The 27500-nt window shown below is 40.0% G+C and overlaps 1 protein-coding gene across 6 annotated transcripts in view; it reads right to left on the minus strand.

Annotated features, from left to right (window-relative positions):
- The window catches only part of samd4a (sterile alpha motif domain containing 4A), a 174188-nt gene that overhangs the window by 76600 nt on the left and 70088 nt on the right, over nt 1-27500 (minus strand). For 5 of the 6 annotated variants that reach the window (XM_072268617.1, XM_072268626.1, XM_072268610.1 and 2 more), the window contains exon 4: nt 16346-16609. The exons of the other annotated variant lie outside the window; for it this stretch is intronic. In XM_072268617.1, the coding sequence (XP_072124718.1) occupies nt 16346-16609 (264 nt within the window). The remainder of the gene's footprint in view (nt 1-16345; nt 16610-27500) is intronic. 6 annotated transcript variants of the gene reach the window in all.

A 27500-nucleotide genomic window follows, 5' to 3' on the forward strand; every position in this document is an offset into this window, starting at 1 on the left:
TCCATGATGAGGAACTGCTCGTGCTTGTTTTTGTAGAAACATGGCTCCAGGACAACATCCCATGCACCATCAATCTTCTGGCCATGCCACTCAGGGACTTCAGCTATATTTTTTTTGTGACTGTATTCTATCATAATTATACATGATATATGTATTAGATTATGAGAACATTCAGTCCTCTTTTATTGTTATTTAGAAATGCATACATGCATTAAGAGATGATACAATGTTTCTCCAGAGTGATATCACAGAAAACAGGACAAACCAAAGACTAACACTGACAGACCACATAATTATAACATACAGTTACAGCAGTGCAAAGCAATACCATAATTTGATGAAGAACCAACCACAGGCATGGTAAAAGAAAAAGTCTCAAAGTCCCCGAGTCGATCGACGCCCGAGTCTCCGATAGCAGGCAACAAAAGGGAGAAACTCCCTGCCATAAACCTCCAGGCACTGTCAACTTGCCGATGCCTTGGAAGCAGCCAACCACAGCCGACACCAAGTCCATCTGTCCGAAAACTTTGAGCCTCCAACCAGCCCCTCCGATACAGCCTCCCGAGCGCCATCGACCTAGCCCCGGCCGCTGAAACAAGCAAAGCCGAGGATTCGGGGCCTTCTGCTCCGGAGATTCCAGTTACCACACAGTAGCAGCAGCAGTGAAGCGGGCATTTCAGAAATTTTCCAGATGTTCCTCCATGGTCTCACGCCCATCTCCATCAAATCAGAATTGTGCTCGGTCCCCTACTTGACAGATTACAGATATCATTCACCGGAGAGGCCACGCGCTATGTGCTATATGTTGCAGTTGGTACTGTGTTTTGCACCTTGGCCCCGGAGGAACACTATTTCATTTAACTGTATGTACACATGTGTATGATTCAATTACACTTAAACTTGAATGGGCCTTGTATACGATAAAATGGATTGTGAGGTCAAGTGTCCACCTCAGTATGATCTTGCACTGCATTTTTAAATAGCTTTTACACTTTATTTTGCATTGTTATTGTTTTACTTTATTCTAACTAAACACATTGTGCATTTATTTGATATGTATAAATAGCACGCAAAACAAGCTTTTCACTGTATCTTGGTACATGTAACAATAATAAAGCAATACCAATAAATGTATTAATTCACTAGCAAAGTCCTCATAATAGGTTCTCTCAGAATGGAGCACAATCTGCATTTGGTGACATGCCTGTTTTCCAGTGAGGATAAAATATTTAACTGTGCAAAATTTTGCTCTCCTGAATTTTTAACAGTGAATGAACATTAAATACTGAAAGGATTTCAAGCATATTAAGAGCACAAGGATAACACTGGAAATGCTAAAGCCACTTAGGAACCAGAATAGCAATCTGTGTGCAGAGGCACAGACTGTCTCCTGCCTTGCCTCCCTGAACAATTGAAAACAAAGTAAGAGTTTGATAGAAATTTTCACATCTTCTCTGAGCTAAGATGTCAGATAAATGGTAGTATCTGAAATCTGACAGGATGAATCAGATAATTACAGGGCAGTGAGTGTGGTATCACTGGTAGGGAAATAACAGGGAAAATTCTGAGGAACAGGATTAAAATATACTTGGAGAGGCAAGGATTAATCAAGGATAGTCAGCATGGTTAAAGACAGATCCTGAATGAAAAACGTGTTTTAATTTTCTGAAGAGCTACTGCAAAGGTTAAATAAGATCCAGGGCAACTTAAGAAACTGAATCCAAAAGTGACTAAGAGGAGGAAGAAGTAGAGAATTGTGTTTTGTGATTGGAACCCTGTGACCAACTACATACAACAGGAATCTAAGCTGATGCCATTCCTTTAAACAGACAATAAAATACAGGTTCTTTAAATTATTGACCATCTGCTATCAGTATTTTCTTGATTTCCTCACTTGCATATCTCAGTTAGTTCAGATTGGCAACAAAATCTCCTCCACAATCATCAACAGAATTGCACCACAAAGCTGTGTGCTTAGCCCCCTGTCCTATTCACCTTTTACCTATGACTGCAAGGCCATATATATCTCAGATTGGTTTGAAACACCAATGCCCTTGAACAAAAAAGTCAACAAAAAAATAGTGGATACAGCCCAGTCCATCATGGGTAAAGCCCCCCCCACTATTGAGTACATCTACATGGAGCACTGTTGCAGGAAAGCAGCATCCATTATCAAAGACCTCCACCATCCAAGCCATGCTCTCTTCTCAACAGGAAGGAGGTACAGGAGCCTCAGGACACACACCACCAGGTTCAGGAATGGTTGTTACCCCTCAACCATCAGGCTCTTAAACCAGAGGAGATAACTTCACTCACTCCAACACTGAACTGTTCCCATAACCGATGGTTTCACTTTCAGGACTCTTCATCTCAAGTTCTGGATATTTATTGCTTATATATTATCTTGTTTTGTTTCTTTGTATTTACTGTGAATGCTCAAAATAAAATGAATCTCAGGGTTGTATATGGTGATATACATGTACTTTTAAAATAAATTTACTTTGAACTTTTAGAACTTTCATAACAAACATCAAATACCGCAGTCTTCAACAAACAATAGTACACATCATAGTAATCATCTATCATGTACTGTGTGAAACTGTTGACAAGTCTTGAGTACTACTCAGGATTCCAGTCAGCAACTATTCAGCTGTCTGAGGTGTTTACTTTGTCTCAAATTTCGGGAATCAGATTGTTAAGAATGAAGTGAGAGTGAGCAGCAATAATAGATCCTCTAAGGAACAAAAAGCTTTGAATTGGCTGGCAAAGTAATGTAGCGGTTAGTGCAATACTTTAGAGCGCCAGTGACCTGGGTTCAATTCCCATCGCTGTCTGTAAGGAGTTTCTTTTTTTCCCTGTGACCGTGTGGTTTCTTCCCATATACCAAACAAAACATATGGGTTAGCAGGTTAACTGGTCACATGGCTGCCATTGGGTGGCTCAGACTCATTGGGCCAGAAGTGCCTGTTACTCTGCTGTACCTTCAAATAAAATAACAAAATAAAGATAAAATATACTTTTCACAGATGATTATTAGTGTGGAGGAAAACTAATTAAATGTTTGACGGAAGCAATAACCAGCAAAGTTGTCATTAATCATTTATTATCATCCATATGAGGAAGATGATTTGTTATCAACAAAGTACAGATACAAGTTTGGAGACATATTTAAATAACATGGTTACCAGAACCACAAACAGAAATTCTGCAGATGCTAGAAATTAAAGCAATACAGTACACACAAAATGCTGGAGGAATTCAGCAGGCCAGGCAGCATCTATGGAAAAGACATGCTGCAAGTCTGCCCTCACCCCCATCCTCCCGCTAGTCCACCAGGGAGAGGGCTCTTGTCCTCACCTACCACCCCAGCACATAATTCTCTGTACTTCCACCAGCTCCAACGGGATCCCACCTCAAGTACATCTCTCCCCACCCCCCACTTTCTGCTTTCCGCAGCGTTCGCTCCCTATGTAACTCTTTTGTCCATTCGTCCCTTCCCACTGATCTGGCATTTATCCTTGCAAGCAGAACAAGTGCTACACCTCCCCCCTGACTACCATTCAGGGCCCTGAACAGTCTTTCCAGAGGAGGTGGCACTTCACTTGAGAGTCTGTTGGGGTCATCTACGGTACCTGGTGTGGCCTCCTGTATATCGGTGAGACCTGACGTAGACGAGGAGATCGCTTCACTGAGTACCTATGCTCCATCCACCAGAAAAAGCGGGATCACCCAGTGGTCACTGATTTTAATTCCACTCCCTATTCCCATCCTGACATGTCAGTCCACGGCTTCCTCTACTGTTGCAATGAGGCCACACTCAGGTTGGAGGAGCAACAGCTTATATTCAGTCTGTCAACACACATCAAAGTTGCTGGTGAACGCAGCAGGCCAGGCAGCATCTCTAGGAAGAGGTACAGTCGACGTTTCAGGCCGAGACCCTAGTCAGTCTGTGTTGTCTCCAATCTGATGGCATGAACATAGATTTCTTGAACTTCTGGTATTTCCACCCTCACTTCACCATTCCCCACTCTGACCTTATCTCCTTACTTGCCCATCACCTCCCTCTGGTACCCTTCCCCCTTTTCTTTCTTCCATGACTTTCTGTCCTGTCCTATCAGATTCCCCCTTCCCCAGCCCTGTATCTCTTTCACTAAACAACTTCCCAGCTCTCTTACTTCACCCTTCCCCCTTCCCGGTTTCACCTATCACCTTGCATTTCTTCCTCCCCTCCCCCCACCACCTTACTTGTTCTCATTTTTTTTTCCCTCCAGTCCTGAAGGGTCTCAACCTGAAATGTTGACTGTACTCTTTCCCATAGATGCTGCCTGGCTTGCTGGGTTCCTCCAGCATTTTGTGTGTGTTGCTTGATTACCAGAACCAATTTGTATTAGAATGCTTGATTAACATTTAACATTTCCAAGGACTTGCACACAAAAACATAATTTAACAGTGGTCCATAACAATCTACAGCCTAATGCAGGAGATGATGCAGGATGCTTGATATGAGATACCGATACATTTCTTCCAACTTTGACCAACTTAGTTCAAGTACCAGTTAAATAATACACGGAAGTAAGCTTGTAAAAAGAGGCACACTGAATCTGACACCACGAATGATGACAGGCCAGTAAGGCTAACATGGGCTGGGTGCACATGGAGAAAAAAGTAAGGAGAAGCAAAAAATAATTTGGATGGGCAGTTTCAACAAACCACCAGCAACTTAAGCCAGTGTCAAATATGATTCCACAAGAGATTCTGCAGATGCTAAACACCACATACAAAATGCTGGAGGAACTCAGTAGGTCAAAAAGTATTTATGGAGGGAAATTAATGTTTCGGGATGAGACCCTTCATCAGGATTGGAAAGGAAAGGAGTAAAAGCAAGAATTAAAAAAAAACACGTAGGAGTACAAGCTGCTAAGTCCGCAGGGGGGAGGAATAAAGGGAACAACATGAGAAGCTAGGATCTTCTTCACCAGACTTTTCAACATTTCAACACTCCTCTCTCCCCTCCAACCTCTGCCGTCCACTAACCCAGCTCTAACCCCTGCAGTGTCTTCACCATCCTCTCTTACCTTCTCCTCTCTGAAGTGGAATTTTTGTCTGTTGAGTCACACCACACTGCGGTCCAAGCCTGCCATAATACTGAACTCTTCTTCTGTCACCTCTGTCTCTATTTCTTTGGCAAGGATTCCCCCACCCACCACGAATGACCCTCTTCTCCCATCTTCAAACCCCACCCTCCTTTTGGACCCCCTGCTCTGGTCTTCTGTCTGCTCTGGTAGAACATCAACCATCTCAACTTCACAACTCCCCTGACCTATTCCAACTTCAAACCCTTGGAACACACTGCCCTCCACCTTGCTCTCAAATTTACTTGGCCTATTTCTGACACCTCCCTCCTCTTTTTTCATCTTTGTCTCCATCTCCAGATTATCTTCCAACATCTTTTACAAATCCATCGATACCCAGTTATTTTTGATTATAATCTTCCTACCATTCTCTCAGTTAGAAACATAGAAAACCTACAAAACCTACAGCACAATACAGGCCCTTCGGCCCACAAAGTTGTGCCGAAGATGTCCCTACCTTAGAAATTACTAGGGTTTCCGATAGCCCTCTGTTTTACTAAGCTCTATGTGCCTATCCAAAAGTCTCTTAAAAGAACCTATCGTATCTGCCTCCACCACCGCTGCCGGCAGCCCTTTCCGTGCACTCATCAATCTCTGTGTAAAAAACTTACCCCAACATCTCCTCTGTACCTACTTCCAAGAAACTTAAAACTGCCCTCTTGTGGCAGCCATTTCAGCCCTGGGAAAAAGCCTCTGACTATCCACACGATCAATGCCTCTCATCATCTTACACACCTCCATCAGGTCACCTCTCATGCTCCATCTCTCCAAGGAGAAAAGGCCAAGTTCACTCAACCAGTTTTCATAAGTCATGCTCCCCAATCCAGGTAACATCCTTGTAGATCTGCTCTGCACCCTTTCTATGGTTTCCACATCCTTCCTGTAGTGAGGCAACCAGAACTGAGCACAGTACTCCAAGTGGGACCTGACCCGGGTCCTATATAGCTGCAACATTGCCTCATGGCTCCTAAATTCAATTCCACGATTGATGAAGGCCAATACACCATATGCTTTCTTAACCAGAGTCAACCTGCGCAGTTGCTTTGAGCGTTCTAGGGACTCGGAGCCCAAGATCCCTCTGATCCTCCACACTGCCAAGAGTCTTACCATTAATACTATATTCTGCCATCATATTTGACCTACCAAAATGAACCACTTCACACTTATCTAGGTTGAACTCCATCTGCCACTTCTCAGCCCAGTTTCGCATCCTATTGATGTCCCGCTGTAACCTCTGACAGCTCTCCACACTACCCACAACACCCCCAACACCTTTGTGTCATCAGCAAACTTACTAACCCATCCCTCCACTGCCTCATCCAGGTCATTTATAAAAATCACGTAGAGTAAGGGTCGCAGAACAGATCCCTGAGGCACACCACTGGTCACCGATCCCCATGCAGAATATGACCCATCTACAACCACTCTTTGCCTTCTGTGGGCAAGCCAGTTCTGGATCCATAAAGCAATGTCCCCTTGGATCCCATGCCTTCCTTACTTTCTTAATAAGCCTTGAATGGGGTACCTTATCAAATGCCTTGCTGAAATCCATATACACTACATCTACTGCTCTTCCTTCATCAATGTGTTTAGTCACATCCTCAAAAAATTCAATCGGGCTGGTAAGGCACGACCGGCCCTTGACAAAGCCTTGCTGACTATTCCTAATCATATTATACCTCTCCAAATGTTCATAAATCCTGCCTCTCAGGATCTTCTCCATCAACTTACCAACCACTGAAGTAAGACTCACTGGTCTATAATTTCCTAGGCTATCTCTACTCCCTTTCTCGAATAAGGGAACAACATCCGCAACCCTCCAATCCTCCGGAAACTCTCCTGTCCCAATTGATGATGCAAAGATCATCGCCAGAAGCTCAGCAATTTCCTCCCTCGCTTCCCACAGTAGCCTGGGGTACATCTCGTCCGATCCCTGTGACTTATCCAACTTGATGCTTTCCAAAAGCTCCAGCACATCCTCTTCTTAACATCTACATGCTCAAGTCATCACTACGATCACCAAGATCCTTTTCCATAGTGAATACTGAAGTATTCATTAAGTACCTCTGCTATTTCCTCTGGTTCCATACACACTTCCCCACTGTCACACTTGATACGTCCTATTCTTTCACGTCTTATCTTCTTGCTCTTCACATACTTGTAGAATGCCTTGGGGTTTTCTTTAATCCTGCCTGCCAAGGCCTTCTCATGGCCCCTTCTGGCTCTCCTAATTTCCTTCTTAAGCTCCTTCCTGTTAGCCTTATAATCTTCTAGATCTCTAACATTACCTAGCTCTCCGAACCTTTTGTAAGCTTTTCTTTTCTTGACTAGATTTATTACAGCCTTTGTACACCATGGTTCCTATACCCTACCATAACTTCCCTTTCTCATTGGAACGTACCTGTGCAGAACTCCACACAAATATCCCCTGAACATTTGCGGTATTTGTTCCATACCTTTCCCTGAGAACATCCGTTCCCAATTTAAGCTTCCAAGTTCCTGCCTGATAGCCTCATAATTCCCCCTACTCCAATTAAACACCTTTCCATTCCTATCTTGTAAAGGAGATAGAATTATGATTACTATCTCCAAAGTGCTCTCCCACTGAGAGATCTGACACCTGACCAGGTTCATTTCCCAATACCAAATCAAGTACATCTCTCCTCTTGTAGGCTTATCTACATATTGTGTCAAGAAACCTTCCTGAACACACCTAACAAACTCTACCCCATCTAAACCCCTCGCTCTAGGGAGATGCCAATTGATATTTGGGAAATTAAAATCTCCCACCACAGCAATTCTGTTATTATTACACCTTTCCAGGATCTGTTTCCCTATCTGCTCCTTGATATCCCTGTTACTATTGGGCGGTCTATAAAAAACACCCAGTTGAGTTATTAACCCCTTCCTGTTCCTAACCTCCACCCACAGAGACTCTGTAGACAATCCCTCCATGATGTCTACCTTTTCTGCAGCCGTGACACTATCTCTGATCAACAGTGCCACGCCCCCACCTCTTTTGCCACCCTCCCTGTCCTTTCTGAAACATCTAAAACCCGTCACTTCAAATAACCATTCCTGTCCCTGAGCCATCCAAGTCTCCGTAATGGCCACCACATCATAGCTCCAAGTAATGATCCACGCTCTAAGCTCATCCGCTTTGTTCAGAATACTCCTTGCGTTAAAATAGACACATCTCAAACCGTTGGTCTGAGCGCGTCCCTTCTCTATCACCTGCCTATCCTCCCTCTCGCACTGTCTACAAGCCTCTTCCCCAGCCTCTTCAGTTTGGTTCCCACCCCACAACATTTCTAGTTTAAACTCTCCCCAGTAGCCTTAGCAAACCTCTCCACCAGGATATTGACCCCCCTGGGATTCAAGTGCAACCCATCCTTTTTGTACAGGTCACATCTGCCCCAAAAGAGGTCCCAATGATCCAGAAATCTAAATCCCTGCCCCCTGCTCCAATCCCTCAGCCATGCATTTATCCTCCACCTCATTCTATTCCTGTACTCACCCTCATGTGGCACAGGCAGTAATCCCAAGATTAGTACCTTTGCGGTCCTGCTTCTCAACTTCCTTCTTAACTCCCTATAGTCTGTTTTCAGGACCTCTTCCCTTTTCCTACCTATGTCATTGGTACCAATATGTACCACGACCTCTGGCTGTTCTCCTTCCCACTGCAGGATATCGTGGACGTGATCTGAAACATCGCGGACCCTGGCACCTGGGAGGCAAACTACCATCTGAGTTTCTTTCCTGTCTGACCCCCTAACTATAGAGTCCCCTTACACTACTGCTTTTCTCTTCCTTTCCCTACCCTTCTGAGCCACAGGGTCGGACTTTGTGCCAGAGGCACGGCCACTGTTGCTTCCCCCAGGTAGGCTGTCCCCCCCAACAGTACTCAAACAGAAGTACTTATTGTTCAAGGGGACAGCCACAGGGGTACTCTCTAGTACCTGACTCTTCCCCTTCCCTCTCTTGTTCTTCCAGTTCTGCTTCATCTGTTCTCAGGAGGAGGCTTTCCATTCCAGGACCCCTCTTTCATAAAATAAGGTTTTCCTTTCACCCCATCAATACTGTCCTCAGCCACATCTCCTTCATTTGTCACGTCTCTGCCCTCACCCCATCACCCCCCCCCCACCTCGACATAGGGATAGGGCTCCCTTTGTCCTCAACTACTATTCCATGCGCCAACACAGCATTCTCCACAACTTCTGCCATCGCCATCAGGTAAAAGTACATACTGAATATTATAAAGACAAAATATCTGCCATTTTTTTCTGATTTCTCTGCAACTCAGTTGCAACTTTGATAAAATCATATGGGTTAATGATTTGAGATTAAATATAAAGGTCATAATTAGTACATTCACAAGTGATATAAAAATTAACAAAGTGACTACTGATAACAAGAAAGCAAATTCCAGACTACATTAGATATCAATGGCTTAGGTTCGATGGGCAAGCGAATGGAATTCAAAGGCTCTTTTATTATCAAAGTACACAACTCTGAAATTCTTCTTCTTCAGATAGCTATGAAACCGAGAAAGAAACGAAAGGCAGCATGATCATCACCTCCCAAAACCTTGCTCCCTGCACAAAATAAACGAACAATACTGGAACAGGCATATTGACCTCCAAATCCCTCTCCTCCACACAAAAAACTAAGAAAGATTGGGCGAAAAACACACAATACAAAAAAGCCATAAGACTGAAAAAAAAGTCCACAATCCAAGTACATCCAAAACGTAGAAAACCTGAGCAACATTCTCTCTCTCCATAGCAAAATGATCTCACCAATGATAAAAAGGCAGTCTTCCTCTCTCTGGCAGAAGGGCAATCCCCCAGCAAGAAAAAGACAGGCAGCTGGCATTTCAATCTCCCTCATTGCCTTGATCGGTGAACAATGGAGGCTTTAAATAGAGAAATGGAGTCGAGTATCAGCTCTCAATCTTCTCGTCATGAGGTCCTTGCACACTGCCTCTGCTTCCGGGAATCCCCTTGGAGACTGCAGAGTGCTGAAACACCCAAATGATCTCCAAATTGCAAACCATAGACTCCCAACAGTTCAAGAATCACGTTCAAGATGAAAAACAAACTTAAAAGACATAGAAGTAGTAAAATCAATCTGAAGTGAATTAAATCTGAAGAAACACAAATAAATCTATTTAGATGGTCAAAGAAAACAAAGGAGTACAAATATTGTATGATGATGATACTATGAAAGAGGTGGTTTCTTGCACTGCTTGCCCACAGGATCTCTAAAGATAGTAATGTTATTATTACCAAGAGATTCAGTGCCTGCTGTGTGAATCATTAGCAAAATACACTGCAATATTTCACTAAGGCTTCTTCAATGGTAACTCTCAATCCCATGACTTCTACTGTTATGACACATGTTGCAAGTCTGCTAAACATCACTTCAAATTCTTCTCCCAGTCATGCACAATATATTACTATTATATCATTATTGCCAAGTCCAATTATTATAACTTCCCATCCAAAAGCCCTCAGACAGAATCTTCATCAGAAGCATTGCAGTGATTCAGGGAAATTTCACAAATTTTTCCATGGATATTTATGATTATGAAGACACGTAGTCCTCTTTTATTGTCATTTAGTAATGCATGCATTAAGAAATTATACATTATTTCCTCCGGTGTGATATCACAAAACACAGGACAAACCAAGGCTGAAAAAACCACATAATTATAACATATAGTTACAAACAGTGTAACAATACCATAACTTGATGAAGAAGTCCATGAGCACAGTAAAGTTCAAAGTTTCTCAAATGTCCCACATCTCACGCAGACAGGAGAAGGAAGAAAAACGCTCCCTACCATGCCGACCACAATCTGACTCTGAGTCATCCAAAAACTTCGAGCTCTGATCAGCTCTCCGGCACCGAGTATCGAGCGCCATCTCTGTCTGAACGATTTGACCTCCTTCTCGGTCGCCAAAAGCAGGCAAGGCCGGGGATTTTGAGGCCTTCCCTCCGAAGGATTCCCGACCACACAGTAACGACAGCAGCGTTTCAGAAATTTCTCCAGATGTTCCTCTGTGCTTGCACGTCCATTCTCCATCAAATCAGACTTGTCCACGGCCCCTATTTAACAGGTACGACATCATTTTTCACCGGAGAGCTGCGCACACGCAGGTGCGCTGCCATCTTCCCCTTCACCTTATTTTCGGATAAGTAATAAATATTGGCCTTGCAAGCCCGGTTACATTCTATATATACACTACAAATTCACGTACAAAAATATGAGACGGTTGCTTTTCTTGGCCATTTTCTGTGTTACGTGAGGAGGGAAATCATGCGAGAATTGAATTTATAAAAATACTGTACCTTTTAGGCTACAGATGTAATACTGTGTACTCCTGATCATCACATCTTTGCTACTTGCAGAAAACTAGGTACTATCTTCTTGTTTGCAATTGGCTACACCACAGCAGAAGGCCAAGGACAGACAGGTTAATCAAAGAATCACAGTGGGGTGTCAAAAGGCACGTAACTGGAAGCTCAGGATACCACTGGAGAGAGAACAAATGCCATGCAAAACGGTCACCTCATCTCGGCTTGGTCATGAGCACGGAATGCTGGCAACAAGAGTGTAGCACATGGATTTGTGGATAACAAGTTCACATGGAAAGAAAATCAGTCACTATGTACAAATAAGTCATTCCTCGTGTTCTCTAACTGGAAACTATGGATTAATCGAGATCTAATACCAGATCTAGATCTTACTGGCGTACAGTAAGACGGAATGTCAAAACAACAACCTCTCCTTCAATGCCACAAAAACAAAACAGCTGGTCATTGTTTTCATGAAGCATAGTGGAGTACATGCCCCTATCTGTATCAGTCAGGTGAAGATGGTTGAAAGCTTCATGTTTCTAGGTATAAATATCACCAAGAATTTTTCCTAGTCCAGCAACATGGAGACTAGGCCCAAGAAAGCACACCTGTGCTTCTATTTCCTCAGCAATTCAATCTGCCCCCAATGACTCTCACCCATTTTGAGAAAAACACCACAGAAAGCATCATGCCCGGATGCATCACAGCTTGCTATGGAAACTGTTCTATCCACAACTGCAATAAATTGCTGAGAGTTGTGTATGTAGCGCAGTCCATCATGAAAACCAGCTACCCTCTACTCATTGTCTATGCTTTCTGTTCTCTCAGGAAAGCAGCCAACATACCAGAGTATGTTGTACTCAACATACCTAGTGGTACCAGAGGAAACACCACACTGTATCACTGTTACTCTAAGATCAAGAGTGCCTATCTTGCTATTCCACACCCACACTTCAGAAAGTCTGATCACCTGGCTGTACTTCTATCCCTGAGTACAGGCAGAAATTGGAGACTGCAGCACCAGTAGTGAGGACCAAGGAGGTATGGACAAAGGAAGCACAAGAGTATTTACAGGACTGCTTTGAATTGGTGGACTAGATTGTATTCAGGGATTCATCTTCCAATCTGGATGAGAATGCTGCAGTTGTTACCAACTTCATTAAAATCTGTTTGGAAGAATGAGTGCCTATGAAAACTTGCTGTACATTCCCAAATCAAAAGCACCGATTATACCAGTGCCTAAGAAGAGTAGTGTGAGATGCTTTAACGACTACTGTCCAATGCACTCACATCTACGGTGATTAAATGGTTTGAGAGGTGGGTCATGGCTAGAATGAACTCCTGCCTCAGCGAGGACCGGGACGCACTGAAATTTGCCTGTCACCACAATAGGTCTACGGCAGACACAATCTCAATGGCTCTTCACACGGCCTTAGATCACCTCGATAATACAAACACCTACGTCAGGATGCTGTTCGATGACAATAGCTCAGTATTTAACATCAGCATTCTCACAGTCCTGATCAATAAGCTACAGAACCTGGGCCTCTGTACCTCCCTCTGCAATTAGATCCTTTGACTTCCTAACTGGAAGAACACAATCTGCATGGATTGCTGATAATATCTCCTCCTCACTGACAATTAACACTGGTGCATCTCACGGGTGTGTGCTTAGCCCACTGCTTTACTCCCTCTACACCCGTGACTGTGTCACAAGGCATAGCTCAAATGCCATCCATCAATTTGCTGATGATACAACCATTGTTGGTAGAAACACAGATAAAGATGAGAGGGCATACAGGAGTGAGATATACCAGCTGGTTGAGTGGTGTTGCAGCAACAACCTTACACTCAAAGTTAGTAAGACAAAGGAACTGATTGTGGACTTCAGGGAGGGCAAGACGAGGGAACACGAACCAGTCCTCAGAAGGATCAGAATTGAGGAGAGAGAGTAATTTCAAGCTCCTGGATGTCAAGATCTCAGAGGATCTAATCTGGTCCCAACATATCAATGCAGCTATAAAGAACACAAGACAGTGGCTATATTTCATGAAGAATTTGAAGAGATTTGGTTTGTCAACTAAAACACCCAAAAACTTCTATACATGTATAGAACCATTCTGACATGCTGCAACACCGTGTGGTATTTGGGGGGGCGGGGGGGGGTGCTACTGCATAAGACCAAAAGAAATTACAGAAAGTTGTAAAATTAGTTAGCTCCATCTTGGGTACTAGGCTCCATATAATCCAAGACACCTTCAAGGAGTGGTGCCTCAGAAAGGCAGCATCCATTAATAAGGACCCCATGACTCAAGACATGCCCTCTTCTCATTGTTACCATCAGGAAGGAGGTACAGAAGCCTGAAGGCACACACTGTGTGGTTCAGAATCAGCTTCTTCCCCCTGTCACCCGATTCCAAAATAGACATTAAACCCATGAACACTACCTCACTTTTTTAAAAATATATTATTTCTGACTTGCATTATTTTTAATCTCACGATTTAATATACATAGATGTACATGCTTAATGTAACTGATTTACCTATTTTTTTTCTTTCTATATTTTTATGTATTGCATTGAACTACTGCTGCTAAGTTAACAAATTTCATGACACCTGCCAGTGATAAGAAGCCTGATCCTGATTCTGAACATAAGCAAGTACCACTCCAAGCTGTCATTCTCTATTCTCCCCCATTCCACTGGGCAGAAAATACAAAGCTTGAGGACATGAGAAAACTGATTAATATGAACTCTTCATCTCTCATTCTACTTTGTCACCACCCTTGCGCTTTACTTGTAACCCGCACTACACTTCCTCTATTACTGTAACACCATATTCTGCATTCTGGTTTTTATATTCTTCACCTCGATGTACTTAAGCATGGAATGATCTGTCTCGATGGTATGCAAACAAAAGATTTTCACTGTATCATGGTACAGGTGACAATAGTGAAACAAATAATTACCATTTAAAAGACAAAGATAAAAGTGAGAATAAAGCAGTTTTTCCTCAGATAGCCAGGTCGTTATGAATGGGGTACCACTTAATTCAGTGCTTGGGCCCCAGTTATTTATAATCTGTATGATCTGACTGCAAGGACCAAATATCATATTTCTAACTTGCTGATCATGTAAAACAAGATGCTATTGCAAATAAGGCAGAGGCTGTAGAGAGGCTTCATGGGATATAATACAAGCTTCATGAGATGCTGAGAAGATGACAGAAGAAATAAGTGTAAAAAATTAAGACTTTATCAAGTTTATTGGACAACTTTTTTTTAAGAAGGTGAATAGTTGGAAAACCAGTATGTTTAAAAGGACCCAGGTGTCCTTGTACCTGACTGATGAGAACTGAGATGCAGAGACACCAAGGGATAAACAAGACAAATGCCATTATAGTGAGAGGATTTGAGTAAAGTAATAAAGATACCTTACGACAATTACATAGAACAAGACCATACCTGCAGTAATGTGTTGCGTTTGCATCTTCTTACCCATATGATACACTGTACTTACCATAGAAGTGTAACAAAGAATCACTGGACGACAGCTTTATTGTGAAGACTGAATAATCTAGGCTTTTAATCACTGAAGTTTAATAGAATGAAGGACCACCTCTTTGAAGCTTAAAAAATACTTACAGGTGTTGACTGCGTGAATGCAAGGAAAATATGTTTGCCCTGCTAGACAAGCCTAGGGAAGTTCACTATATCAAAATAAGATAAAAGTTGGCCATTTATGGTTACCTTTGTTCAGAGGGTATCAGTTCTTTGAACAGTGACTCAGCATCCACAGGATTCCAGAGCAGATAATTTCAATCAAAACAGAAACTAGATAATAGAGGAATAATGCAGCAAAATGCAGGTGAGTTAGATGGTAAGCAAGGTGAAGGAGGCTTGCAAAGTCAATGGCTTGGTCTTGCACCTCTTATATATTAACTTCACTTACTCTGCAGTGCAGATTTTTCTCTCTCAAAATCATATTCCAGTTTGACCTGAGATTGAAGTTTTAAACTGCTTGGGCGGTTTTGTTATCAAATGATTATTTCTGACAAAGACAAGAGGTCTATAGTAACTCAAAATTCAGCCATTCTGTCAATTGAGTAATTTGGTGGCTGTAGCACACAATTAGAAAATCCATTTAAATTCACTTGACATCCATCTAGACTTCATGTAAACTGTTTTTAATAGAATAGCACATTGAATACAATTAAGCCAGTTATACTTAGTTGCTGTCAGCTATTTTGTTCAGATTTTTTTTTAATCTTTCCTGTATAATTTTCTTTAAAATGTTTTTTTTTCCCTCAGTACACTTAGATTTATTCCCGATTTTATCTTAAACAGGAGAGCTTACCCTCAGAAAAATAAACACTGACTTCCATAAATACCATTACATGGGTTTTTATGTTCTTTTCTTGCCGTGTTCCATCTGGTTTTGAGATCTATAAAACCTGTTGCCAATATAATAGTCTCCTGCCCTTTTCTCATTATGTGGAAATGAATAAAAGAATAACATTTGTGAAGAGACACCCTCAAGAATCAAAAGTTGATCATCCTAGTTACATAAAAAACTCTAAGTCCACATGTTTTCCAGTAATACCCCGTTGACTATCTGGATTTGAGCCACGGACAGATGTACAGAAAGATAAACTGTGGTGACAGATTATGTATATTTAATAAATATCCAAATTAATGTTACAGGGAAAAACCTCAGCCCACAAAATTCACTATTACTTCAACACAGTACATCAGCAACATTAATAAAACAACATCATTCCCTTTTCATTTTGCATTCTATTTGAAAATGTCTACTGCTGTCAGGAAAATCACTCTTAAAGCAGTTACCTACCTTTCATGCCACTGCCCTCCTCTTGGAATGTGTTTCGTGTTACTGCTTGATCTTCAAGATGTTCACTCCCGCCACTACCAGAAGAAGCAACACTGCTCTGTGGGGAGAGAGGAGCATGGTCTGACGGGATACACTGAGGTCCTCTTGCTCGCAGGTCTTCATGGGACATCCATCCATGACCTAGAGGCTGATTTGGCACATTGATTGGTGGGGTAAGAGATACTGAACGCTTCAGAGGACTGTGGTGTGTCTGGCCTGAGAGAACTAGAAAACATATTATAACATATAATATTATTTATTCAAATTAATCAACTGTCAAAGTCTAATATCCATAGCCTACCAGATATGGCACTATTAAACACGTATTCTTGCCAATATCATAGATGGCTTTTATTAAGTTCCACTGCTGTAACAATCTGACATTTAGATCTCGATTTTATTGTCTCATTCACAAGTTGATGTTTGATTATACACATGATATCATAACCTTAATGGACAGAGTGACAGAATTCAATAAGCTAATACTGGCTCTGGACTCAAAGATGCATTAGAGGCTAAGCAGGTTTAATGCCATCTTATTAAAAGCTCAAATTTCATTTATTCAAAATAATTTCTATAACTAAACAGTAAGCAAACTTCTTACATGGAAATAGTAAAAACCCGACTCTCGTTGTGATATTTCAGTCCATGCATATTCAAAAATTTTGAAATGCTACTAGGTGGAAGACGGCAAAATTGATCAACAAATCTGACATTCTAGGCAAAATGCAAAGACCCCAGTGCTTCTCTTTCAAGCATTTAATCTTTGAAAAGATTTAACATAAAGTAACAATTAATACCAACCTAAAACACTAGTAATTTAATGCAAGTTTCCAGAATTTAAAAAGCAGGAACAGAGAACTATTAAAATTGTTATTTAACATGAGAATCTCACAATTGAGTCAATAGTCAAAATAATGTATGCTTTGGGGCAGTTATATGCATTTCAATTACCTTCTTTCAAGTAACCAAAAAGGCAATCAATAAACATGAAGTAAAATAAAGAGCCTTTATTTCTAGCTGCTGAGCAAGAACGTTATATTAGCTTTCAGTTTAAACAAAACAGCATTCATTACTTTTCTAGAAGATAATCTAGAAAAGATTATTCACAACTGAAATCCATACTTTTCTGCTGCCTTTTAAAAATGTCTGATTTTGGCTATTCTGCTACAAAGATAATTTAATACACATGCACTAAACATAACCATAAATAAAGGAATAAGTCTAATTAAGGACAAGCTTTGAATTGTTGTATTTCCTGGGGATAATTACGCCTGGAATTTATGCTGAGATGGGAGTAGAGAAATAGATCAAAATGATTTCATTTGATTTTTTATTTGATGTCTTATTTTATTTTTATTTGATGTTTTTGCAAACTATTTTTAATGGTTGTAACAGAACCCGGAAAAGCACTCTGGAAAAGAAAGCTCCATAATCTCCAAAAAGATCTGATATCAGGTTACAATATTTGTGTAAAAGTGAAATTACATCCACGAATTTTAGTCAAACTTTCCAAATTCTGAATTCAAATTTTCTTCTATATTCCTAATGTGCATACATTACACACTGTATATTTAACAGATTACTAGGCTTATCATAAGAGTGCAACATCTAAGACAATGTTGCACTCTTTCACAGGCAAAATAACTTCAGTTACATTAACATGAGATTTCATCATGGCCTAACTACCTTAACACGTCAAACAGCAAAAGTCAATTGAATTAAATATTACTTTGCAGAATCTCAATGTAGACTTGCACAATTATCTTTTCATGACAAATAGTGATGTAATTTCTCAGCAAAAAACCCATTCAGGTTGGGAACCATGTATTAATTGCCTTGCCATTTATCTAATACACATATTGGTTAGAATTAAATATAGATTGATTCCAGTTTCTGCAAAAAAAAACTTTCATAACACTAGAAATTCTTTACAAGTCAAATGTTATAAAATTATTTATTTCCAAAATGTTTGCAAATCAATATGACCTATATTTAAAAAGTTGTTCTAGACACTCAAACAGCTAGTAAAGAGAGCACATTTTGAGTTTGATGTTGCCCAAAATTTTATGTTAAGATAGCTGTTATAAGTATCAGTAAAATTATGGAAGAAAACAAGATGTAAGGTCTTCCTCGCAAGTGCTCTTGATTGCGTACTATTACCTCAAAAACATGAGCAATTTTTGTTGGCTAATTTAATTCCACAATTTTCCTTCTATTTTGTCCCTCTTTTTTAAAAAAGTATATTCAATAAAACAATAGAGAATCATGCAACAGTGGATTTGAAATTTGACTCTGCAGGGTATCTACCAGCAATGATGATGCTTCCAAGGACTCATGACATATATTTTGTAAAATTCCGAAGATCATGAAAAATTTGGGTTATAGTGTTGTAGATCTTCATTTACAAGAAAAAGGCAGAAATGTAATGTATGACTGTACCCCAAAGAGAGTTAAAACTGAAATTTCACATGGTTAAAGAAAGGAATCCCTGGATTTTCTGAAACTTCAGAAAAATCATGACTTCAAATAATAAAGCCGGCCAGCTGTGAAATAAATACAAGTTATCTTTATCATTTTAAAATACAGCAATTTTACAATGTTTTGTTTTACGTAACTAAAAAATAAGCAAGTTGCATGTTACAGAAGTAGGATAAGGTGCCAAAGACATTGTTTACTTGCTTTTCAGCAGTAGCTCCTGCTTTCAAAAGTACAACTTGATAAAGAACTAAGTGGCCTTTTTTAATCATTTAATAACAACAATGGCACTGGATTTTACAATAGCTACAATACATTTAATATTTAATCACCACAAAAGAAGGTCAACTGACCCATTTGGTCAATGTTGACTACCAGCAGAATAATCCCATCATTGGCACTTCCCCTTGTAATTCCATACTTTTCTTTTAAACCTTCTCTTGTAACTTGGGACACGAAATCCTGAAATCATTCTCGAAAATCTTCACACCTTCTGAGGTCAATATATCCTTGAGATAATGCCAGGAACTGCTCTCAAGGTATGGCCTCGAGATGTTTAAAAATATATTTCCACAAATGCTCAGAGCAATCAAGTGATCCACGTCCATGAATTGTGACAAGTACTATTGTTTTCGACTTTCACCATTCACAAAATAGCTTGACCTTTTCTGGTCCGGTTCTTCCCTGTTTTCCAATGTCAAACATTTCACCATACTGAAATCCAAATACCATGGTTTTGCTCATTTAACAATTATATTTTTATAATCTGACACCTTGCTCTTACAATGCTACATCTAGGGCCACTAGAAACTTCAAGATCTGATTATTTTGTTTTACAGTGACAGTCTACTGATTGGTTACAACTTTTAACCACTAAGTAACTGCAGAGAATGCTTACTATCTTAGTGCTTCATGTTTCTTAGTTACAATTTCTTATGCTTTACTTTGCTCCTGATTTAAGGAGACTCAATCTTTCCCTAGAACCAACCCCTCCACCCACTTTATTCTTAATCTACACACTTATTGAGATTTTCTTTAACTTTTCCAGACAATCCAATTCATGCCTTCTTTTTACCCTCCCCTCCCTCCATTTTCTCTTATAAATGTACTCTGAAGCTGCTTATACTCACTCATCGCATGATCAACACTTCCTAAACCTAAGGTATGCTTCCTTCTTAGAGACTCAATGCCTCTCATCAGCCAAGATTCCCTAAATATGCCAGCCTTGTCCTTCACCTGAAACGAAGCCTGCTGTCCCTGAACTCTTGATATCTCACTTTAAAATCCTCCTACTTTTCAGATGTTCCTTGACTTTCAAATGGTCTCACCCAACTGACCTCAGCAAGTTCCTACCAAAAATCTGCAAAGCTGGCAATACCTTAATTTAAGACCTTATGTCCCACCTTTCTCCATGGCTATTTTTAGAATGAACAGAATTATGGTCACTGGACCCAAAGTTCTTGCTGACTGACACTTCATTCATTTGCCCCAACTTATTCCACAACAGGAGGTCCAGTGCTGTGCCCTCTCTTGTTGAGCTTTCTATATATTGATTAGAAAAGGTTTCTTGGACACATTTAATCAATTCCATCTGTCCAAATGGCTGTCAACTTTAGGGAAGTTAAAAATCTCTCACTAATACTACCTTATTACTCTTACAGCTATCTACAATCTCCCTACACATCGCTCTTCTAATTCCCGTTGGTTTTCAGAGGCCTTTTAATAATTCCATGATTATCCTTTCCTTTGTTTTTAACTTTTATCCAAATAGCCTCACTGGCCAATCCCCCAAGAATAACTCCAACCACTGCTGTTGTGCCCTCTCATCAAAAAAAATGCACAAGTGCCCCCCATCCCCTTTACCAGTTCCTTTATCATGTCAGTAATGTCTAGACACAAGAACATTAAGCTGCCAATCCTGCTCTACTCTAAGCCAATCCACACTGAGATTTTACTTACCTTACCTGCTAAACCTCCTGCATTGAAATGAATGCAGTATTTAACTAGTCTCTGCTCTCTCTTTGCCATACTCTTGGCTGTTCTGAATACAATCTCACTGACTACAGTATTTGCCCCCAACTTTTCATCTCTGCTCAGGTATCCAGGTGCTACAATTTCAAGTTTAAACCTTCCCAAGTAGCAATAGCAAATTATCAGCCCAGGATACTGATCCCCTCCAGTCAACAGCTCACCAGCCTGCCTAGCACTGACAGGTCCACAATAAAAAACCTCACACAACACACATTCTCAGATATAATGCTAAGATTAAACTTTTGAATTTAAGAGATGCCCATTACAAATGTGATTGCATTTTAATTTAACAAATATTTTAGCCAAATATCACATCACAAGTGTACAGGTTCTAACACAAAGAACAAGCAGAAATAAAAATAGCAATCATGAAATCAACATAGCAATGAAATCTTCTGGAATACTTATTTCTAAAAACTCTATTTCCATTTTTGTTTTTAAGTTATTTGGTACACCAGAAAATAATCATGTGAGACTAATTACCTGGAATATTGTCAAAATAACTATGTTACAATATTATGGCTGCTTATCTTTAAAAAAAATCCAAGACTCAATTTACAATTTTCTTCTCAGAAATAAGAATCAAGTCAACTCACTCTTAGGACACAATTAAGCAATAACCTTCCAAAAAAACAAAATACACGATTTGGAATTGAGGCAATGTGTTGCTATCAAAAAAAGAAACCTCCCTCTGCTCACTAGATATGATTTCTGCCATAAACAACATCTTTTCAACTTGATTTCAATGTTTAAAAGGTCTACATGAGTGCAGCAGATGAAAATATTGGAGAGTAACAATATGGTAGAAATAACAATGTCAATTTTCCCCCATCATAATTAACTTGAGTTTGGGAAAATATACATGCTAAACAGGTTCAAAATAGGATAAAAAAAACAAATTAACATTTACAATTAACTATCTGGGCCATAACTGGAGAGCTGCTACTGTTCATTGCTTAATTCATACTAACTATTGACTCACCTTTCCCAGATCTACAAACACCCAATTAGCTGCTCAGAATAATTCTGACACGAAATTGAAAGGCCCTTTACAGTTGCAGGGCTTAGCCTAATGTAATGTTGCTGAGTGGCAACACCAGAACAAGAGCTGTTCACAAACCTACTGGAAAAAAAATTGACACACTGAGTCATATCCACTGCCTCTGCCAGCTGTTGACAACTTGAATCGTATTCAAAAACATTCAAAAGCTTTAAGTTTTAAGCAGCTATATATATATAAAAACAAAAATTAAACACATTTATGAAAAGTAATGAAAAATATACATATACTCCTTTCCCCCTCACATCCATTTGTCTCAATTCAAATTAATAGGCTTCCTGTTCATAGCAGGACTGTTGGGGATTTGCAGCCACATTGTGCTCTCCTGTTGATTTTATATGAAATCCACTGCCAATGGACAATTGGGAGATCTCTGGCAAAGTCTGACCATCATTTTAAGGACCTCAGGTCAGGAAGGATATCCAACTCCTGATGCTTGTGGGGTTAAAATCTTAGCAATTCAAGCCATAACTGGGTGACCGTTCCCTACTGACTGTTTTTCAGGGTCTAAGTTCCGTTAGCTTTGATCTGACTGAGCCTTTATTAGGAAGAGAGTTCAAACGTCAAATGGAAAAAGCCAGCAGATGATTTCATAAAATAAGCTTAATTCAAACCAAATATTTGGTGTATACTGCATTATTTCTGAGCATTATGTTGCAATCCTCTTCAAATAGCCATTTTCTCAAATAATCATAGAGCAAGCTATCAGGACAGATGATTTCCAAAAACAGCTGGAACAATTGCTCATTTCCCAGATTGTTTCCAACAATTGGTATCCCATTGTTTTACATTTATAGGTTTGTCTGTAATTTGCAGGCAGTTTGGTGGCAAGTTTAGTGATCCCTCACTATATATGAATATAGAATTTCTTAAATTAAGAGCAAACAAATATTAAAATTGTACAATACCAAGATTATCATGCCAAAGATATAAAAATCAAAATGTGATCAAAAATAAACCCAACAAAATTTTGAAAGTGACATACCTAGAGATTACCCAATTTTGTTACTAGATAGACAACAGCTTTATTATTACCAGAAATATTGTTAATAATTACCCTTAACATCCTGAACACACAGTCTGCTTTATTCTGGGGGAAGTTGCCTTGATAGATACATTATATTTCTTCGATGCTCTTCTTGGAACACAAATATTATCTTAAGTCCTTCTACATGACATTACAAGAGCATCTTAGCGTATTAATGTCATGTATGATCATTTCCAATGTATGTGTTATGTTCTAAGTATTAATATTATGAGCACAAATCTCTTCCAAACAGTGCAACATTTAAGTGAAAACTTCCAACAATTACCAGATGTCTAAATTAATTCACCCAAAATATATTAGAGCAATTGCTGAGAAATTCTGACAAGTCAACATAATGATGCAACCATCTATCAAGGTAAAATAATTTTGGTCAAATAAAGTGTTGTTTCAGGTATTTCTATTTGAACACTTTTTTTCACTTCACACTTGTATGATTCAGTAACACCAGACGTGTCAGACATTATTTCAAACAAACTACTACATATAGTATTTTAAATAATCACTTCAGAAAGAGATTTATTCGTCTGTTCTATTTTTACAGTGGCAGCAAAGACATTACCATTTTCAACTACTTCAAAGTATTGATGTTAGAACTTGGCACCAATTTTGATTTTCCACAATCTAACTTTTATAAAATATACATAATTTTAAATGTTATTTTAGAAGCTGTTAATTTAAATTGGCAAAATAGGAATTGCATTAGTTTGGAGACCAGTGTAAATCATAATCAAAAATTTAGAGGGGAAACAAAGCAGGAAACCATAAATCAACCCTTAAGTTGATAGAAATATCCTGATATGCATTAACATGTTCACAGGATGCTCTGAAAATCATCTGAGTGTGGTATGTAAAATCTTTGATAAATATACTAGTCTTGAGGTTGTAATTATTGCAACAGAAAAGAGATCGTGGATGTATTTTATCTGAATTGCCCAAGGATAAACAATGAAGCTTCAGGATAGACCCATGAGGCATGGGACTTGGGAGTCCTAGTACAGGATTCCCTGCAGGTTAACTTGCAGGTGGAGTTAGTCATAAGGAAGGCAAATGCAATGTTCGCATTCATTTCTAGAGGACAGGAATATAAAAGCAAGGATGTAATGCTGAGGCTTTATAAGGCATGAGTCAGACCACACTTGGAATATAGTGAGCAGTTTTGGGCCTCTTTTCTAAGAAAGTATGTGCCAGCATTGGAGAGTGTCCACAGGAGGTCCACGAGAATTATTCTGGAAATGAAAGGGTTATTGTATGAGAAGGGTTTGATGACTCTCGGACTACTTGCTGGAGTTTAGAAGATAAAGGGAGGATCTCATTGAAACCTATCAAATATTGAAAGGCCTAGATAGAGTGGATGTGAAGAGGATGTTTCCAATAGTGAGAGAATCGAGGACCAGTGTGCACAGCCACAGAATACAAGAATGTCCCTTTATCACAGAGATGAGGAGGAATTCTTTAGCCAAAGTGTGACGTATCTGTGGAATACATTGCAACAGATACCATGGAGGCAAAGTATACTTGGGTATACTTAAAGCAGAGGTTGATAGGTTCTTGAATAGGTGTCAAAGGTTTCAGGGAGGAGGTAGGAGAATGGGGGTTGAGAGGGAAAATAAATCAGTTCATGAGGGACAAATAGCCTAATTCTTATAATTTAAATATTGATAAGTGCCTGTACATTACTAATGGTTTCTGTATTTTAGCCAAATGTTTATCCACACTGACAATTTTCCTTATCCATATCTAAGTAGCATCCTTGTGCCATTTGACACTTAGTATTCTCCAAGAAGGATGCTACTTAGATGTGGCCTTAATAAATGGGTAAAGAATTTGTTGGAAGTTAGAAAATTAGGAACATGCAGGTCTTTTCAGGTTGATATTCATGGAATGCCACAGAACCGCTTCGTGGCCCCTTAACTATTTACAATTTATATTGATAATTTTGATTAAAAATGCAAGTCATCGAAGTTTGCCAATCCCTCTCCAGGTTTTTTTTTAAACGAGGTCGAGTTGTTAGCTTGACACTCAACTCAGGCACGGATGGAGAGCATGCAAGAGAGCCGGCTAGATTTGAACTCAGCACCTCTCGCCCCAAAGTCCAGCGCTGATGCCACTCTACCACCAGCCGGTTAATGAATGACAAATAGTAAATATGCAGATAGAACAAGCAACATAACTCCATGTTGTTCCCCTTGGTTCAGTCCCTTCTTACCTACATCCATGACATTTCACATGCTCTTGATTACTTTAATCACTTTAAGTTCACTGTTCCTAATCACCTCATTTTCACTGTCAATGTAATTGTCCAATCCCTATATACTTTTATCTCCCATCAGGAAGGCCTAAATCTCTCCGCTTCTTTCTCTACAACAGACCGAATCAGTTCCCTTCCACTATCACCCTTCTCTGTGACAGAACTGGTTCCCAACCTCAACAATTTCTCTTTTGACTCTTTCCACCTTCTCCAAATCAAAGGTGTAGCCATGGGTACCTGCAGGAGCCCCAGCTACGTCTACCTTTTCGTTGGCTATGTAGAACAGTCTGCATTCCAAGCCTATACTGGTAACACCCCCAACTCTTCCGACACTACACTGACAACTGCATTGGTGCTGCTTCTTGCACCCATACTGAGTTCGTCAATTTCATCAACTTTGCCCTCACCTTCCACCCTGAACTAAATTTACTTGCTGCTTTTCTCCCTCTCTCTTCCACCATCACCGGAGACAGACTATCTACTGATGAATTGCACCCTAGAGTTCCGAAAGAGGTAGCATTAGAGATTGTGGCGGCATTAGAAATTATTTTTCAAAAAATCATTGGACTCTGGCATGGTGCCAGAGGACTGGAAAATTATAAATGTCACTCTATTCTTTAAGAAAGGAGAAAGGCAGCAGAAAGGAAATTATAGACCAGTTAATCTGACCTCAGTGGTTGGGGAGATGTTGGGAGTCAATTTAAGGATGAGGTGATGGAGTACTTGGTGACACAGCACAAGATAGTACAAAGTCAGCATGGTTTCCTTCAGAGAAAATACTGCCTGACGAACCGATTGGAATTCTTTGAGGAGATTACAAGTAGGATAGATAAAGGGGATGCAGTGGATGTTGTATATTTGGACTTTCAGAAGGCCTATGACATGGTGCCACACCTGAGGCTGCTTACCAAGTTAAGAGCCCATGGTATTACAGAAAGATTACTAACATGGTTAGAGCATTGGCTGTTTGGAAGAAGGCAGCAACTGGGAATAAAAGGATCCTTGTCTGGTTGGCTACCAGTGACTAGTGGTGTTCTACAGCAGTCAGTGTTGGGACCACTTCTTTTTATGCTGTATATAAATGATTTTGATGATGAAGTAGAAGGCTTTGTTGCCAAGTTCGCAGATGATATGAAGATTGGTGGAGGGGCAGATAGTGTTGAGGAAGCAGGTAGGATGCAGAAGGACTTTGACAGATTAGGAGAATGGGCCAGAAAGTAGCAAATGAAATACAATGTTGGAAAATGCATAATCATGCACTTTGGTAGTACTAATAAATGTACGGACTATTTTCTAAATGGAAAGAAAATCCAAAAATCTGAGATGCAAAGGGACTTGGGAGTCCTTGTGCAGAACACACTAAAGGTCAACTTGCAGGTTGAGTCGGTGGTGAGGAAGGCAAATGCAATGTTAGAATTCATTTCAAGAGGTCTAGAATACAAGTGCAGGGATGTGATGCCGAGGCTTTATAAGGCACCGGTGAAGCTCACCCTCAGTACTGTGTGCAGCTTTGAGCTTCTTATCTTAGAAGAGATGTGCTGGCACATAAGGATCATTCCAGGAATGAAATGGTTATCATACGAGGAATGTTTGATGGCTCTGGGTCTGTACTTGCTGGAATTTAGAGGGATGACGGGGGGATCTCATTGAAACCTTTCAAATGTTGAAAGGCCTAGGCAGAGTATATATGGAAAGGATGTTTCCCATGGTGGGAGAGTCTAGGAAGAGAGGGCACAGTCTCAGGATAGAGAGGTGTCCATTCAAAACAGAGATGCAGAGAAATTTCTTTAGCTACAGGGTGGTGAAATTGTTAACACGTGTAGCTGTGGAGGCCAGTTGGTTAGGTGTATTCAAGGCAGAGATTTATAGGTTCTTCATTGGACACGGCATCAAAGGTTATGGGGAGAAGACTGGGAAATGGGGTTGAGGAGGAGAAAAAAAAAAGGATCAGCCATGATTGAATGGCAGAGCAGACTCGATGGGACAAATTGCCTAATTCTGTTCCTATGTCTGATCGTTTATAAATCTGACTCTCACAGCTATCTTGATTATACCTCTTCCTATCCTGTCACTTGCAAAAATGTGATTCCCTTTTCTCTTGTCACAAAGGAAAGTCAGCATTTGATATAATCACTCTGCAGATCTTAGTATCATTTTTCCGTTAGAAACAAATGAACCCAAAAATTATGACTTGTCTGACAGTATTGCAGTTTCTTTAAACTGTGAGAAAGCATTACATTTCAAAGTATAT

Source organism: Mobula birostris, chromosome 1 (assembly GCF_030028105.1).
Source record: "Mobula birostris isolate sMobBir1 chromosome 1, sMobBir1.hap1, whole genome shotgun sequence".
NCBI lineage: Eukaryota > Metazoa > Chordata > Chondrichthyes > Myliobatiformes > Myliobatidae > Mobula > Mobula birostris.